This window comes from Cucumis melo, chromosome 8 (assembly GCF_025177605.1).
Source record: "Cucumis melo cultivar AY chromosome 8, USDA_Cmelo_AY_1.0, whole genome shotgun sequence".
Taxonomy (NCBI): Eukaryota; Viridiplantae; Streptophyta; class Magnoliopsida; order Cucurbitales; family Cucurbitaceae; genus Cucumis; species Cucumis melo.
The window spans coordinates 2797430-2815282 of NC_066864.1; the positions used below are offsets into that span (position 1 = coordinate 2797430).

Genomic DNA, 17853 nt, shown 5'->3' on the forward strand with positions numbered 1-17853 from the left:
ACCATCTCTATCATAGTTTATATAGAATAAACCGCCATGGTTGATTTTCCCTATGTTACAAAGAAAATAATAATGTGTTTGTGAGAATGAGGATACAGATTGGTATCAACGATGCTTTATATATTTCAATGTCAACAATGGCATACTTCAATAAAAATATCATCAACTATTTAATAGGTTAGTTTAACTTTTTCTTATTCTTAACATTATCGACACAGTATGAACGAATTTAACTTTATTCTCCTTTTCTATTATGAATAAATTTTATTATTAGTTTGTGTATACATATGAAGGGAATTATATAATTGTAGTGATGAATTGTATTTTGCATCATGTTGATAGCAAAGGTTCGAATATTCTGCCCTATATAATAATTGTAAATTACTTATTTATTCTTGTTATTTTATAGTTCAACAATATAGATTAACAAAAGCTGAGATAAATCGAATACTTTAACCAATCAAGTTATGTTATAAACAAGTTAATCCTATAAAATAACATCAACCATTTATGGATCCATTATTTAACTTTTTGATATCATAGAAGAAAACTATGAACTGCCGCATTTTTTATTGACCTTTTGAACTATGAAAAACCAATATATATTAGTTGGTCATTTATCGGCGGAGAATCCAAATCACAAACTTTTTGGTCGTTAACACATCTACATGTTAGTTGAGTTTTGCTCTATTGGCGTGTCTTCAAAACTATTTTTTTCTTTCATAGCCTTCCAGTGGTATTCTTTTCTTTTCTTTTAGAAAAAAAATAATAAATTGTTTGATGGACTTGCATACCATCTCTATCCTGGTTTGTATATACGTATGAAATGTATGTATGGATTCTCATGTATTGGAGAATTAGATGATTGTAAAGATTAGTTGTGTGGCAATGAATTTCATTTTTTTAAAAAAAGAAGTTGTATGCATTGAAATTTAAATCTGAAAAAATGGGCTTGGAGAATACAAGAGCCCAATGATAAATGGGCTGAGGTTAATCCAAGGGTAGTAGATCCGAAGAAATGCTAAAACCATCATTGTTGCTGTATTTTCTAAAGCTCAGCTTAAAGGTTATTGGCACGATCCTTCCTCCTCCCTATAGATCTGGCATTCGACCTCCATTCCCATAGTCGTTAATTTCAAATCATGTGTTAAAAAGGAAAAATACCTTTCTAAAGGTAAACCTAACCTAACTCAATTTACATACTCATAGAAAGCGTCTATAAACTTTAAAACATTACCCTGTTCTTTAAGATTTTTTTAAAAATAAACGGCGAAGGTTGATAGAAAAAATATTGACAATGGTAAGTTATGTTACAATATTTATAGAGAAATGTAGGGGATGGCAATTATTTATACCATAAAGTTACATTCCTTCACAGACGTGGTTGATGGGTGCAATAATTTTTGGTAAATGTAGGGGGAGGGGGAGGGCTATGAAGAGGTAGGTGAGTTGGAGGTGGACCCATAAGAATTATAGTATGAGAATACTCTATTTATTATCAAAGAAAATCAATAGGCTTTGAATAAAAATCTTTCAAAATTATAAATTAATTTAACAAGATCATCATTGTGTTACATTTATTGATCATATCATTAGTGTTATTAAAGACAATGCATACAAATTCTACTAAAACTAAGCTAAAATTTAAGATATAACAACACAATGTAAAATACAACTCAACAAATGAAAGTATAAAATATATGTGGGTGGTGAGAAATTAAAATTGATGGGAATATTGAAAATGAAATAAGAAAGAAAGTGAGGTTGACTTTTATGGAAAAGAAATAATTAAATGAAGGTAGAAAGGAGAAGTTGAAGAAGAACTGAATATTAAATGAGAAAGGGAAAGATTATAATGTTATTATGGGGAATAAAAATAATTAATTTGAAGAAAGAAGAGAGGAAAAAGGAGAACCAAACATTTAGAAACCCACCGACTCATTTACATTCTAAACAAATTAAGAATCCTAAATCTAAATTATTTTATAATTTGTGGTTGTGGTTAGTGAACTTCCTTCATCTCAGTGTTGATTTTAAAGTGCATTTAGATCTTCTTCTTCTTCTTCTTCTTCTTTTTTTTTTTTTTTCTTTTTGGATAAAGTTTTCTTTTCCTTTTTTTGTCTTTTGTTTATTTTATTTTAAAAGAGAATCACTTTTTTTTTTCTTTTCTTTTCTTTTTCAAATTGCCCTTTTTCTTTTGTTATTTGTCTTCTTTCCCTCAAAATAATAATATATATTGTTTAGGATCATTTTTCTATTACATCTTATCAAGAAAAGAAAAAAAAAAATAAATATCCATCGTTTGAATTTATCAATTAAAATAATAAACTAATATTGTTAAAATTTTAACCATAAAGTTTAAATTTGGTTAGAAACTTAATTGATGCAGTTATAAGTTCTACGTAATGGAATCAGAAAAAGACTTAAAATTGATACGGATATAAAAGTTATGAATTTAAAAAGTAGATTTGAATGAGTGGAGTTATAATTCAATAATCAAACTCCATTAAACAACAAAGTTTACTTTCTTTTTAATAAACTTTTTTATTTTCTTTGCCTTTTTTTTTTTTGTTGCCATGAAATATCTTATTGGTTGGTTCTTAATACGCGTAATGTCAAAATCAGAGAGTGTTATTTTTTTTTTAATTTTAAGTTTATACAATATAACGGTGAAAGATCAAGGTTGGTTATCTAAACATTTAAATTCATAATACATCACTGTATCAGTTGAGTTACATTCATTTTAATCATGACTCGAGTAGTTGATAATAACTAATACCACAAAATGGTTTTTTTTTAGCCAAATGTATAGGAAAATCAAACTTTGACATTGAAGTCGATAGTACAATTTCAAATATTTAAATTATGCTTAGATTGGTTTTTGAATCTAAAAAAGAAAATTTTGAATTCAAGAGATTCAATGAAAACAAAATCGTATTTCACAATTTTGAATATACATCTTACAGTAGATTCGTAAATTTGATCCTAATTTAAATAGCTATTTGATACTAGAAATTATAGTATTTCAATCGTAATAATTTAAAAGTAGTTTCATAAACAAAATTTAAAAAGAAAAAAAGAATCTCTAAAACCACAAATCTATTAAAGAAAAAGGCAGAGTTCCTAAGTTGTTGTATTTCATACATCTTTGAGCATATGAAGAATAATTTGGAAAAGTTAATGGATATGGTAGAAAGTAAATACAAATTTGAATATGAAGTTGAAGAGGGCAGGAGGCTGGTTTTGGTTGAATTTTGAGACCAAGAGGGAACCAAATTCTTCTTTACATATACACATATATATACACACACACATATATATATCACACGTTTGAAAAAGTAACCATCAAACACAAAAAAGAGGCTGCAATTCCAAAAAAGAACAGAGAGGTGGTGGTAATGGAAGTGGTAGTAGTGATAGTGGGTTTCCCACAATTTCTTTTTTAGAAAATCAAACATTTGTACTAAGAAACAATATTAGAGCCGGAGACAAACTTTATTTGAACCTAATTTGTTCATAGGTTATATAGTTGAATTATAAGAGTATTAGAGTCCGAAACAATAGATAAAACCTAAGAGAACTTCGAGGAAGCACGAAGAAATTGGTTGAACCCCATTCTTTGCTCTTCAGCTTCGATTAGAACATGATGAATCATTCAAGAAACAAACTTTCCATTCATATCGCCTAATCTAATTGAAAAGCAAAAAATAGGTTGAACCCCATTATGAACTCCTCAACCTAAATCAAGGTTGACAAATGAACTAGAAAATTATGTTACTCACTCTACACAGTCTAAAATCCTAAAAAAAAGTCCTCTTACTATAGAGGATTAGGATATAAGAACTTATAAAATACAATTTACCTCATTTTAACGTATATATTCCCTAATCAATTCAAACAAACCATAATTAAATTATATTTTTTTTTAAAAAAAATAGATTAATAAAATGAGGTTATAATTTAGAGAACTATACTTCACCAGACCCATAAATGACTTCTAGACGTAATAGGACCAAAAAGAAAGAAAGAAAGAAAAGAAAAGAAAACCAAAGTAATTCTAAAGTGACATTCAACATAGCCAAGACTTTTGGAAGCATCCATTTGATTTCGAATATATTTATGTTTCACCTAACCAACCATATGGTCAATTGAAGTGTTAAAAAGTAAGTAAGTAAACAAAACAATTAACCAACATTCAAATCTTTTTTTTTTTTTTCTTTTTTTAGAATTTTGTAAACTCATAAAATAGTTACACCTTAAATTAAATAAATTGTGACGTATGCACATGGTTGATTATTTAAATATTATAACACATAATTTTATATTTGCCCAAATTCGTGTCTAATCATTGTGGGTTACGTAGTGGACTAAAAATTTAGTATTCTAGATTTTACAACTCTACTTTATATTAAACAACAACAACAACAAAAAAAGTGTATTTTTTAGAAATGAAATCACCAACCACATTATTGAATCCGTGTGGTGTAAATTCAATTCTTAGATCATCAATGCTTTTTACCTAAAACTCCCCTCACTACTTTATAGTTGATTTTTATTCACAACCAATTTTTCTCCTTCAAATAAGGTGAGGGTTCATATTAACTTTTAAGATCTTAAAAGCAATTATTATCCATCACTAAATACTCTTTCTCAATAAATTGAAATAATTGGATTGATTAGTAATTAGTAATCATTTTTCAACATTTAGTATAAGAGTTTTTGTTACGTAAAATACGAATCCTCGATTTTAGGACAACAATTTAAAACAAAAGTATTATATATATATATATATATATATATATATGTGGAATAAAATTTGATAAATCACACTGTGTGCAATAAATTTTAGGGTCCACTATTGTTTTGGAATTGGAGAGATTGGCATTTAATTTAAGAACCCTACACAACTATTTACATACACTTTGATGAGTGAAACCATATCTTTATTACCTTTTCAAAATGCTTTCATGCCCAAAAACATATTCTCTTTCTTATTTTCAAAAGTACAAATTGAATTTAACCCCTCTTTCTTAGAAAGAAAGTAGTCCAAATTATCTATGAACAGTTTTAATTTTTTAGAATTAGCACCTTGTCGAGAACTTATTGAAATAGTTTTTTTTTTTTCATCTTGATTGAGATCAATTACGACAACTTATCTAAAAATTAATTTTTTAAACTTCTATCTATATTATCGCCCCTATACTTTCTAATGCATTGTGAAAGTAAGAAAGAATCAAAAGGTTGGATTTGATGTAAAGTTGAAAAAGTTTAACTTTTACATCAATCTTAATGATCAATTTCTGACTAGAAGTATCGAGACAAACTTATTTAAAGACGTTACAAAAATTATACTAATTTTAACTTGATGGATAATTTTTCTTAAAAAAAAATCTACAACAAAACTATATAAAAGAATGTTGTAATCTCAAATATAAAGGAAATTATTAAGCTTACATACTATTTTTAAACTATAACTATCCCACTCAATGTTTTGTTTGTTTATACCTTCAATGTTCTAATCATGAATCGTCATAAAAAGGTTCGTAATCATTATTTCATTTCTTCGCCATAAACTTTTAAGCGCGCGCGCGCACATATATATATATATATATATATATATATTATTTTTAGTGGAAAATTTCAAACGATTTATTTTTAAGCATAAAAGAAACAAAATAAATGAATTTTTCGTATAAAATTAAAAAGAATAAACATTTCAAAAATTAAAGAAAAAATAAAAAAGTAGAAGAAAGGAATATGATGAAGCGATAATAATAATATAATGGCAATGGTCGTTATTTTGGGGTATGGAGAGCTTGAGAAAATCTGATAAGGAAATGTGATGGACGTATAAGATCCGATAATAAAAGCAAAACAAAATCTCAATTCAGTGAATTAAATGTTGATTTGATTAGAAGAAAAATAAATAAAATTGTCTTTTAATTAATCACAATGCAATTTAATTAGGGTGATTGACAGCTAAGCATGTTGGGGCCAATACCATACGACTTAATATAAATTAAACCACTTAATTACAATTATTAATTCCATAATGTTTGTGTAGTTGGTGCTTCTATTTTTGTTTCTTTTTTATTTTTCTCATTACTATTTTTCCTTTTGCTAATATGAAAAAGACACTCTTTATATTTAATGTCCCCATCGATTATATCATCACCTTTGTAAACGTCCATCTTAAGAAATCCACATTACCAACCAATTTCATTTTAAATGCCTTTTCTTTTTTTAATTTCTTCTCTTCTATTCTTTTCGTCTTACAGAATTAATTTATTGATTACTTCTTTTGGTACATTTTGTAGGCAAACAATCTCCCACCTAACCTCCACTTTTATATTAATGGTGGTAGCATCTTTATTCTCACAAGTAATTTTGATTTCAATGATATAATCTATGTTTTATTAAATAAGATTAAAACAACAAGTCCAATACAATAAAAAAAATTCGAATAAAAGTTAATCTAGCTTGAGTCAATACCCAACTTAACATGTTTGATAAAAGTCAAATCCAACATAAACACAATTAATAGGACATGTCTCGATCCAAACTTATTCTATTCATTTGTTTATTTTTCTTCACTTAAGCATCGAAAGTTTTTAGGGGTGAAATGCAACATTGATGTGCATGATAGGTGAGAGTCGTCCTTTTTCTATCTCATGGGATTTTGGCATTAACATTTATTTTTAAGCAATTATAATGAGTTTTATAAATAATAATTAAATATAATAAAGTAAATTTTATCGTGGATAACTATTTGGTAGACTAATATTTGTAACATAATCTACGATAAGCTTTTATCATTGACAAATTTCATTTTATTTTATATTTTTAAAAAATGTTACTAAATATTTTGAATTCGATTGCTATATTTGCAAGGGTGACGTCAAATTAGACCGAAATTAATTGAATGGAGGATGATATCAGAGATGCGTTCTGTTGGGAAACCGGACCGGGTTACCCTGATTTCATATTTCTATCTCATTTGATCGGTCTTCAATATTAATAGTCTTTTATTTAATTTCAACTTTGTAGACAACATTTTTTTGTCAACAAGATTAAAAGAAAGAAAAAAGTATATTGAGAAATATATGATGTGACATAAATGTGGATTTATTAAGTCAAGTAGAGTGGAAATGTCTATTTAATGATTTAATATCTCCTCCATATGAAATAATATATTACTAACTCCATCAACATGCCACGTACATCAAATTTCTCATTTTAATCAAATCATAATCTGATTCGAAACACACAAATGAGAGGCTGACATAACTAGAACAAAAGTATTTTAAATATAGGAGATTCCATAAATAAATAATTAATATTTCTATGTTTTCAAAATCATGTTGAGTAAAACAATACATTCATTAAAAAAAAAAAAATTACTATCAACCTCAAATGTCATTCACAAATTTTTAATTAAAAGAATTCGTAACTATTATCTTATAACATTATCATAATATATGAATGTTATGTTGTACATGTTTGCACTCTAACAAGTTCAATTAGTTCATGGCATGATATCATATCTTTTATCGAAATTTTATGTTTCGATTTTCAATTTAAACTAAGAAAAAAGTACAAAAAATATTATTGAAAATACATACTTTAAAATAATTTTCTATTTAAGTTAATTTGATTCAATATAAATTAAAGAAATTAAAAGAATACGAATTGTACAATTTAAGGATCAACCATATTCTATATGAATTTATATCAAAAAGATTGTTTATTGATTAATTTGATCGGCAATGATATTTTAATTAAAAAAAATATATACTAAACATGATTTGAATGAAACAGATTAATGATTAATTATTTATAACGGTGGGCTTAAATTAATTGATTAAATTAAATAACATTTGATATGTAACATTACTGATTTGTTTGGGCAATATGCATGCATGTTGATTAATTCAATAAAATCTTCTTTATTTATTATTATTATCATCATCATCATCATCATGATCATCATTTATGGTCTATTTATTTAATACATAATAGAGCATAATAATAATAATAATAAAGAAAAAGGATAGGAACTGAGAAGGGTCGTGAAATTCGAGAGACACACAGCTTTCTTAAAATTCAACTTAAAGGAAAAGCAGCTTTTTAATATACAATATATATGTATGAATAATTTGTTTTTATTTACTTCCAAGTTATTAAATTCTTTTAAATATTGTTTTTTTTAAATGATTAAAAAAAGAAAAGGGACAGAAATAATAATGAATAAAGTCTGGAGTGTGTAGAGAGTACACATTGGGAATAGTATTTATTTTAAAAGCATAGTCGTATTGAACAGTTATAAACAATCATTATACGCTAAAATACACCTCATCAACACGCTATTTCAATATACTACAACTTTATTATTATTTGGTTTCCCTCAAAATCAATTAAAAGAAAATAAAATTTGCTTTTTTAATTATTAGTAATTTCATTCATTTTCTAACTTCTTATTCTTACATATCGTGAATAGTAATAATATAGAGTTCTTTCTAAATATTATCATTTACGAAGTGTATGAGTTTCAATTTGTTTGGTAAAATTTTTTAATACCAAATTACAAAATCATATGTATTTTTACATTTAGCCCACATACAATAATCTCAATTGTTAACTATATTTCATAATTTTGTTACGATGGTAATTTCATCTCCTCTCCTTTCGTTTGTGATGGTAAGATATTTTCAAATATAATTTAAGTAAAAAATGTTAAAAATAATATTTTTTGATTTAATTTTTCCAATTTTGAAAAAGAGTGAAATTTTAAGTGATTGTTGGGATTATTTTGAAAAAATAGTCTTTGAAACATCTTTAAATTTTGGTTTTAAACAATTGTTATAGTAAAGGTTTAAATAAAGTATTTTTTTTTTTAATTAATTCAAACATGATCTAAGTTATGCAACTTAACTTGGTTACAAAGACATTTCACTTATGGAATTATTTGGTTGAAAGCAATGGATTTGAAATTATTTACAAAAACTATCCTCTTTTTATCTAGCGAAGATCAACAATTATAATTAACCATAATAATCCAATTATTTGAATAAGATAAGTAAATTGAATAAATAATATGATGTATAAACTTGACAAATTTGTGTCTAACACATATGTAATTTATGCCTTGTAAATCAGGTTGGCATGATTGTTTTCCATATTGTTAAAATTACGATCACTATTGTAAACATATCAATATATACAATGCTCTTGTTTTCATGGGATATTTGGATAAAATGGTGTTATCAACATGAGTATAAATATGAGTAACGAAACAAAAATATAACAATAATTCAAGCTAACAACGATAAACGAAAGATTGAGCTAGATAAGCAAAAAAAATATAGGGTGGTTTAGGTCAAGTGGAATGCTCCCGTTTGACCTCTACCAAACTAGTAAAATTTGTATAATTTATGGATATCAAAGTCGAATATATGGAGAGATAATTCAAGCGGGACCATAAAACTGAATAATAATACATGATAGTCATTTCGAATACGATATAAGTCGATAGTCTTTATAAATACAAGACAACAACACTAAACAAAGTAAATTACATAGTAGATGATATGAAAAAACTAAAAAGACTCTCTATTTTTAATATAAGAGTGCATGTGAATAATACCACACTCAGCCATATTGTTGTCACGCAAAGACATAGACATACTACTTGAGCTATTACACTTTTGACATAGAACATACACGATATAGATAAACAAATTAATCTCCTTTTCATTGTATTTTATAAAACTACTTTAATTTCTCTCAAGTCACTGTCCATACAACTTTTTCCCACGAATTCAATTATCTCTATTTCTCAAAATAAAAATTGGAATAAATTAGATATTTTCTGTCCACACCACAAGAGAAAGTACAGCCTCTGGTTATTTGCAAAAAGGAATTCACACAACTAACCTCCATTCTCTCACAAGTGGTAAAAAAAAACAAGAATTTACCCTTTTTACTTTTGGAAATTTATAGTTGTACCCATATTTTTGTCCATATTAGGAAGTGAAAAATTCCAAAAAATTTACCCCACTTAATGCCGGTGGTAGTAAAGGAGGTATTCGATTTGAGGACTACGGGTACACACACACACACCCTTCCTTATCCAATGGAAAATGGAAAATGGAAAATGGAAAATTCCTTGCGCCGTCAGGCACGTGTGCATTGCCACTCTTGGGCACGTGTGGATGCTTCAGGCCTTAAAATTAAAAATTAAAAAATTAAAAAACGGAGGAGTAGACGAGGAGGGGTGGGATCGGGTACGGCGTATCCGGAGAACGAACACGTGTTAGTTTCACCGCTGAAGTTACAGCTGTAGGCTGACTGTTGTCGTAAACTCCCAGACGCGATTCTGCCACGTAACACCACATAAGCTAAACTGTGTTTAGTGTATGAACCCTGGAGGCTAAGCGTAGTCCGTCCGTAGGGTGTAATTGGTAGGAACGAAACGACGCCGGTTTTGGTGAGTTGCCGACGGTCCCACAGCAGAGGAATCCATGCCCCACAAAGAGAGGTGTGTTAAGGGGAAAGATGAAACTAGGGGAAGAAGGTGTGACGGTTGTCACATCTGACGGTCCTGTTTGCACAAATGGATGGTGAAGATGAGTGGGATGCGATAAGAGGTGGCCCAACTTTCCGTTATTAAAATCGTCTGTGACCATTCCAACCATACAAACCCCTCGGGTAGCTCTATCTATCGAAACCAAAGATTGAAGATTCCATACTAATTGCAACACTCATAAACAAAAACCAAATATTACCTCTTTTCTCTTCCCATCACATTCCTTCTTCTCCGGCCATGAAAATTTCCCCATAAACGAAACTCTATATCAAAATCTTCTACTGCTTTTCAACTGAGATTTTGGAAATGGTGTCGCTTGAAGATTCTCATTCCACTTCTAATCGTTTTCCTTTGACCAGAAATTGTTATAGTCCATCCTCTACTACTTCCAGTAAAATCAGCAGGAACATTGGCCGTTCTATGCGTACTATTCGTTCTAATTTCTTTCAAGATGATAATAGTTGTACCTTTAATGGCTCTGTCGCTGCTAAATCCGTCTGTGTCTCTGAAAATCTCACTGATTCTGTCATCGACTTGAGACTTGGCGAGTTGGCATCGCGTAGCCCTAAATGGTCTAAGCAATCTTCTGAACAGGAACAGGATTTTCTTGAACTTTCTCATGCTTTCAGTGATTTCTCCGCTTGTAGTAGTGATATTTCTGGAGAATTGCAGAGACTTGCGAGTTTACCTTCTATGGCGGTTGTTCCTCAACGAGAAGGTGAAGATGGTGACCCGGAGCCTGAACCGTGTTTAGGCTTTTTGCAGAGGGAGAATTTCTCTACTGAGATTATTGAGAGTATTTCGCCTGAAGATCTACAGCCGACTGTTAAGATCTGTATCGATGGGCTTCAATCTTCGTCAATTGCGGTGAAGCGATCTGCGGCGGCTAAACTGAGGCTTCTGGCGAAGAATCGGTCTGATAATCGTGTACTCATTGGGGAGTCTGGGGCTGTTCCTGCTTTAATTCCTTTGCTTCGATCTACCGATCCATGGACACAAGAGCACGCTGTAACTGCCTTGCTGAATCTCTCTCTCCATGAGTCTAATAAAGTTATTATCACAAATGCTGGAGCCGTGAAGTCGCTGGTTTATGCGCTCAAAACCGGTACGGAAACTTCGAAACAGAATGCGGCGTGTGCTTTGATGAGCCTTGCTTTGTTGGAGGAAAACAAAACTTCGATTGGGGTTTGCGGGGCCATTCCACCACTGGTATCTTTACTACTAAATGGATCGAATAGAGGGAAGAAGGACGCGCTCACGACGCTCTATAAGCTTTGCTCGATCAAACCAAATAAGGAGCGGGCCGTCACTGCTGGAGCTGTGAAGCCATTGGTGGCGCTGGTAGCGGAGCAAGGTACGGGTTTAGCAGAGAAGGCGATGGTGGTTCTGAGTAGCCTGGCTGGGATTCAAGAGGGAAAGGATGCGATTGTGGAAGAGGGTGGAATTGCTGCGCTTGTAGAAGCAATTGAAGATGGGTCGGTGAAAGGGAAAGAATTTGCGGTGTTGACACTCTTGCAACTGTGTGTTGAGAGTGTGAGAAATCGAGGGTTGCTCGTCAGCGAAGGTGGAATTCCCCCTTTAGTTGCACTTTCTCAGACTGGAAGCGTTCGAGCAAAGCATAAGGTGATTACCAGAAACTGATTAGTCGTCAATTATTACACGATTTTTGTTAGCTGATTCTATGAAATGAACACCTTGATGAAAAATTGTTAATTTTTGCAGGCAGAAACGCTTCTGGGGTATCTAAGAGAACCAAGACAAGTTGCATCCTCATCAAGTCCTTAACAATTGGCCTGAGATGGTTTTTTTTTAGGAGGTAATTGTATTATTGAGTAGTGGTATCGTGGTTGCTGTATATAGGGAGTGGTTTTTTTGATGGTTTGTACAGCGTGGTTGAGAATGTTGGAAGAATGAAGATCGTAGAATGAAGTTAGTGCAGTTAGTAAAGCCAAAAACTGACGGTTAGAGAAGAAGTTGTATGATTTTTAACTAGGTTTTGGGATATCCTTTTTAATGACATTCCGATTTACTAAATAGTGTAATATCACTTGGTTTCATTTTCTGGGTTTGGGGATTTGATGAAATTCTGATTGGTGGTTGTGTGTCTTGTATGGGTGAAGAACCCAAATTCTGTGGAACTCATCGTCTTATTTCTTACATATTAAAGCTGGGAATTGCACAGATTTTGTACAATTCAGTGTGTTGGGTATCTAACTCTTTTTAATCTCTCTTTTTCCTCTCCTTTAATTGTGATTGAGTGAGATCAATGGTCTGAAGAAAAATCTGGTTCATATGTATACGGCTTTGGTAAGAAATATATCTTTCTTGGCTACTTGCAATGGCATGAACTCAAAGATGAACATCATCATCATCTCAGGGGAAGGGCAGAGGCTGTGGTGAGGATGCCCCACCATAGATTTAGAAATATTTTGTAGGGTTTTTAGTCTCTTACTGCGTCTTGTCGTTTGTCGTTTTGGGGTGAATTATTGGTTGGCAGAGCAGGTATGTATGTTTTTGTCCTGCCGCTGCTTGCTGTGCTGTTTCATCATTTTCCTATTTCTATTCAAAAATCCAATTTTTTACACCACCCAACAACTGTCGGTGTCCTTCATCTGAAGGGCACCCCTAAAAGTCTCCCCATCTCTCTCTCTCTCTCTCTCTCTCTCTCTCTCTCTCTCTCTCTATGTGGCTCCTTATTGTGTTATATTTTATTTCTTTTAACGTTAGTTGAGCTGTATTAGAACGGCCTCTCTCCTTTCCTTTCCTTTCATCTAAAGCAAAAAAAAGGTTCTCCATAGTTAATCTTCCAATTCTTTCCTTTTCCTTTTTGAACTGAGTTAATTTAATACTCTCTCGACATTTCACTATATCGAAAGTGAAAAACAAACAATGAAACCCCAACTAGGACAATAAAGCAAGAGAGTTGCAAGTGGGATAAAGTTAATAATAAATAATAACCAATCATGCATCGCTGTCGTCCACAATTTATTCCAACTTACCAAAAGTTTCTCATGATTAACACCAACAGAAACATTAAAGTGTATTTAGATAAAAGTTAACGCCAATTCTGCTGAAGATTATAAAGTTATATAGATGATTGAAAACTAAAGAATTATTGTGCAGGAACTTCTTTCTGGCCCTTACTACTCTTATGCTTCTTCCCTTGCCTGAGCAGTTCTTCAACTTCTTCGAATTGCAATCCTTTAGTTTCAGGTACCAAGAAATATATACCAACTAATCCAAGGAATGAGAATCCTGCAAACAGCAGGAACGTACCAGCTGCCCCAAGAGTCTCCACTAATGTCAAAAATGTTTGACTTACTATCAGATTTGATACCCAATTTGAAACTGCAGCAATTCCTCCTCCAGTTCCTCTGTATCTCAGTGGGTAAATCTCTGAGTTCAACACCCATGGTACTGTCCCCATTCCTGGTGCATATGAAATTATGTAAAGCCCCATCACTACCACGGCCAAGAACCCGATCTTGCTTGGGCAGCCTTCTGTGAACCATACTCGTCGGTTTGACCGACATTCGCCCCTCACTTTCTTCGTTAAATCTAAGCATGCTCCAGGGAGATACTGATATTTCATTGAACGTATAAACTTATGTGAGTTTCTGTTAGAGTGAGAATTAAAGCAATAAAAAAACAAAGAAAGCAAGTTTATGTTTTTATACCTCATTATCTCCATTGGCACAGAAACCACATTGTTGTTTCAAACATGACATGCAGTTCCATGAAGATGCATCTGGAGCTGAGACGTAGGCTGGACAGGTAGAGTTACTTCCAAAGTGAGTAGATTCCAAGGCGTTGATGGATGGAGCATGGCTAGCAGATTGGAAGAACACTCCAGCCAATACCACAAGGCAAGCGATAATTCCAATCATCGAGATTATCATAATTCGTCTTCTTCCATATCTGTCAACCGTAAGCATGCTGACAACGGTGCCAGCAGCATTGAGAAACGATGTAACGAGAGAGAGCGCCATGGCTGTTGTATTAGAAGCATATCCAGCAAACTGCATGATTGTTGGACTGTAATACATGACAGTGTTAATACCACAGAACTGCTGAGCTACTTGGACGATGATCCCGGCCCAAAGCCCTCTTCGAACAACTTGGCTACTCAGAGCACCTTTAACTTTGGTTATTATACTACCATCTCCAATTGCACCTTCTTCTGCCTTTTCTGATTCAACAGATTCATGCAACAATCTCATCTCTTCATCAACTTGATTGGCAGGATATATCTTTTCCAATATGGCTCTTGCTTCATCTACTTTGTCCTGATCATCAGGAGAAAATGAGTATCAGTAAGCTAATTACTACTAGTCCATAAGATTTTTTACACGCAAACACTACTAATGTGCACTGACGAAGAAACCAAAATGATTGAGAAACTTAAATGGGTGATCGGAGCACTAAGTTCTGAAGGTTCTGAAGTTTTTCTTGCGGTTAAGAAGCCCAAACAACAGGTCCTTGTTTGGGGTGTTAGAGTTTTTTGGTTGGAGATGAGAAGTTTTGTCAATAAAAATGAAGTTTCTTGATAAATGTGTTGAAGGCGGTGGAGATGGGTTATTTAACTTCAATTTATGAAGTTGATGGATTAAACGCACATAAAACAATTAGATAACTCTTGTTTGAGAAGCTCAAAGGAAAAAGAATGGTAGCATTTTTCAAACATTACCCGTCTGTAAAGCCACCTAGGAGATTCAGGCAGTGATAGCATTAAAACAAATTGAACCACAGCAGGAACTCCTGCTATTCCAAGCATTAGACGCCATGTTAACTTTGTCTGCAACACCGATAGATACAAACTCAAAACTTCAAAATAAGAACATAAAGTTCACATTTCATAACGTTTTAACCATCAGAAAGGTAGGTTCATTTTACCTTAGTGAACGCCAGGTTGATTAGATAGGAAACAAATTGTCCTCCGGTGATTAGCAACCCATTAGTACTAACAAGAGCACCCCTGATTCTAGCAGGGGAAGCTTCTGATATGTAAAGAGGAGCAGTCATGGATGCCATTCCAACTCCGAAACCGACTATAAGTCTCCCAACAATAATGAATCCAGGAAAAGGAGCAACAGCCATGACAATTGCACCGAGAAAGAACACAACATCAGCAACTAGGATAGACATTTTTCTACCAAATTTATCGTTCATCCAACCACCAATTGCAGCACCCACAATTGCACCTGCTACAGCCATACTTACAATGGTTTCCTGTATATATAATCAATGAACAAAATGGTGAAAACAATCACTATTTAAAAGTGACATTAACCACCAAAAACTTGAGCCTAAAAGTAACTTGCCTGCAGCCATGTTTTCCTGTCAACAACTTCAAAGTCCTCTTTAATGTAGAGCATAGCCCCAGAGATCACACCTGCAATACAATATCAAATATAAAATTAACATCACTGTACGTCTTCCTCGTAATGATTCAAACAATAAGGCAATTGGGGTTGGGAATTACCAGTGTCGTATCCAAAGAGGAGACCACCGATTCCAGCAGACAAAGCGAGGCGCATAATGTAAGGTGTCTTCCATGTTGTTTGCCAACATTCTGAAAACTCTGCCTTGTCTGCCTTTGTAGCACCTCCTTCCACCATTTTGAATGGCTTTCTTCAAATGGGGTTGAGTCTTTAACTTACTCCAAACGTTTATATAGATGGCTGAACCTTAATGTTCTTAACAATCAAAGAAAACTGGAAAAAAGAACCAATCTTTAATAACAGGAAATTGCTGGAATCTCTAAGAACATCGATCTTCGAGGCTGATATCATGTTTGAAATTTGAATTACTATAAATTGACTTATTCGCATCCGTTACAAAAAAAAAAAAAAAAAAAAAAACCCAACCAACCAACAAACGACAGTAACATCCATCATCATTATCATCATCATCTAAAAATTTCAACTGATCGTTTATCGATGATTGAGAATTTGAATTCAGATGAATAAACAACAGTCCTGAACCAAGAATCTAATGAATCAAACGTTCCAATAAGGGAAAAAAGGGAAACTAAAACAGCCAAAAAAGTTTTCCATTGCCACACTGAAGGAGAAACAGATAATTAAAAAGACCTCACCTTTTGAAAGCAGAAGCTTAAAGTGCATGTGGGTTTTCTGATTTAGTCTGTCCCTATCGATCCACTTAACAATGGTGCGCAATGGAAGTTTATATAAACGAAAGATAGGTGTAAATATGTAATTTCCCAATTGGGTTAAGATTTCTATGAAGTTCTGCACACTTAAATGCGAAAGAATTGAAATTCCCCACATCCCAAATTTGGAAAATACGGTAAGAGTTTATCCAAATAGTATTAGATAAGTTATCAAATACGTGTAACAAAAATTCATAAAACCCCAGAAAAACAATATGAAACTTACCATAAATTTGGTTGTGAGTTGAGAAGAAAGACATGCAGAAGCAGCAGAGAACAAAGAGAGTGGAAAAAAAGAGAGAGAGTTGAAGTGGGTCTTCTTCAAAGCAAAAAACAAAAAAAAAGTAAAATATATAAAGAAACTGATAATAGAGATGAAGATTATCTGAGGCCAATCATTTTTTTCTCTGGTTTGTTATCTAATCTTAATGACAGAAAGGTCCTTTAAATCCTCCTAAAAAAAGAATTAAGATAGAACATAAATGCTCGGTGATAAAAAAACAAAATTCTTGCAATTGAAACGCTCCTTCTTCAACGGAGTGGATCATCTCAACAGTTTGTTTTAACAGAGCATTTTCCGGTTAAACAAATTGTTATTTATTGTGAATTTGTTTTTTATTATAAAATAACTGAATTATAATTTAATGTAAAGTCTTTTTTTGAAGTGTCACAATGAATTATTAAAGATTATAAAACTTCTTCAGACAAAGAATGATTGAAGATTAGAAAGTAAACTCCTCAAGAGAAAAAAGGAAAAAAAAAGGTGGAGACTTTTTAGTCTTTTGCTCACATGTTTTTCTGGGCATAGGTATCAGATGGGGAAAATCTTCAAAGTTCTTTTTTTTTTCTAAGTATACAAATGATTCTTCAAACATAAAATAGGAATGTTCTGAGATTTCAAAGTGATTGTGTGTGTCTTTGTATGTTTGAAGATTACATTAATGTACATATTGAGTTTAATGTAAGTATTATTTTATTGACTTCGATATTTGTTTGTTAGTCGAACGAATGTCGAACGAATGTGAGGTTAATAATTGAACTATTAGTCTTTGAAATGGTAATTTTTGGATTAGTTTAGTTAAATCCAATAATGGAC

At 31.9% G+C, this 17853-nt stretch overlaps 2 protein-coding genes across 2 annotated transcripts; one reads left to right on the top strand and one right to left on the bottom strand.

Annotated features, from left to right (window-relative positions):
- The first annotated feature begins 10411 nt into the window (after positions 1-10411).
- LOC103484662 (U-box domain-containing protein 4) lies at positions 10412-12778 on the top strand. The gene is made up of 2 exons (XM_008441854.3): positions 10412-12208; positions 12308-12778. The coding sequence occupies exons 1-2, from the start codon at positions 10892-10894 to the stop codon at positions 12368-12370; spliced, it is 1380 nt and encodes a 459-aa protein (XP_008440076.1). The 5' UTR covers positions 10412-10891; the 3' UTR covers positions 12371-12778.
- Positions 12779-13520: 742 nt separating this feature from the next.
- On the bottom strand, positions 13521-17194 carry LOC103484663 (inositol transporter 4). The gene is made up of 7 exons (XM_008441855.3): positions 16984-17194; positions 16068-16299; positions 15907-15977; positions 15479-15814; positions 15273-15380; positions 14263-14871; positions 13521-14165 (listed from the first exon to the last, which is right to left on the bottom strand). Exons 2-7 carry the CDS (start codon positions 16201-16203, stop codon positions 13698-13700), a joined length of 1728 nt encoding a protein of 575 aa, XP_008440077.1. The 5' UTR covers positions 16204-16299; positions 16984-17194; the 3' UTR covers positions 13521-13697.
- Between the last annotated feature and the right edge of the window lie 659 nt (positions 17195-17853).

Coding starts and splice junctions, on each gene's coding strand:
- LOC103484662 (XM_008441854.3), top strand. CDS start 10,892: ATGGTGTCGCTTGAAGATTCTCATTCCACTTCTAATCGTTTTCCTTTG. Junction 12,209..12,307: donor GCGTTCGAGCAAAGCATAAG/GTGATTACCAGA, acceptor TAATTTTTGCAG/GCAGAAACGCTTCTGGGGTA.
- LOC103484663 (XM_008441855.3), bottom strand. CDS start 16,203: ATGGTGGAAGGAGGTGCTACAAAGGCAGACAAGGCAGAGTTTTCAGAA. Junction 15,978..16,067: donor CCTCTTTGGATACGACACTG/GTAATTCCCAAC, acceptor ATTGTATTGCAG/GTGTGATCTCTGGGGCTATG. Junction 14,166..14,262: donor GTGCCAATGGAGATAATGAG/GTATAAAAACAT, acceptor ATGAAATATCAG/TATCTCCCTGGAGCATGCTT.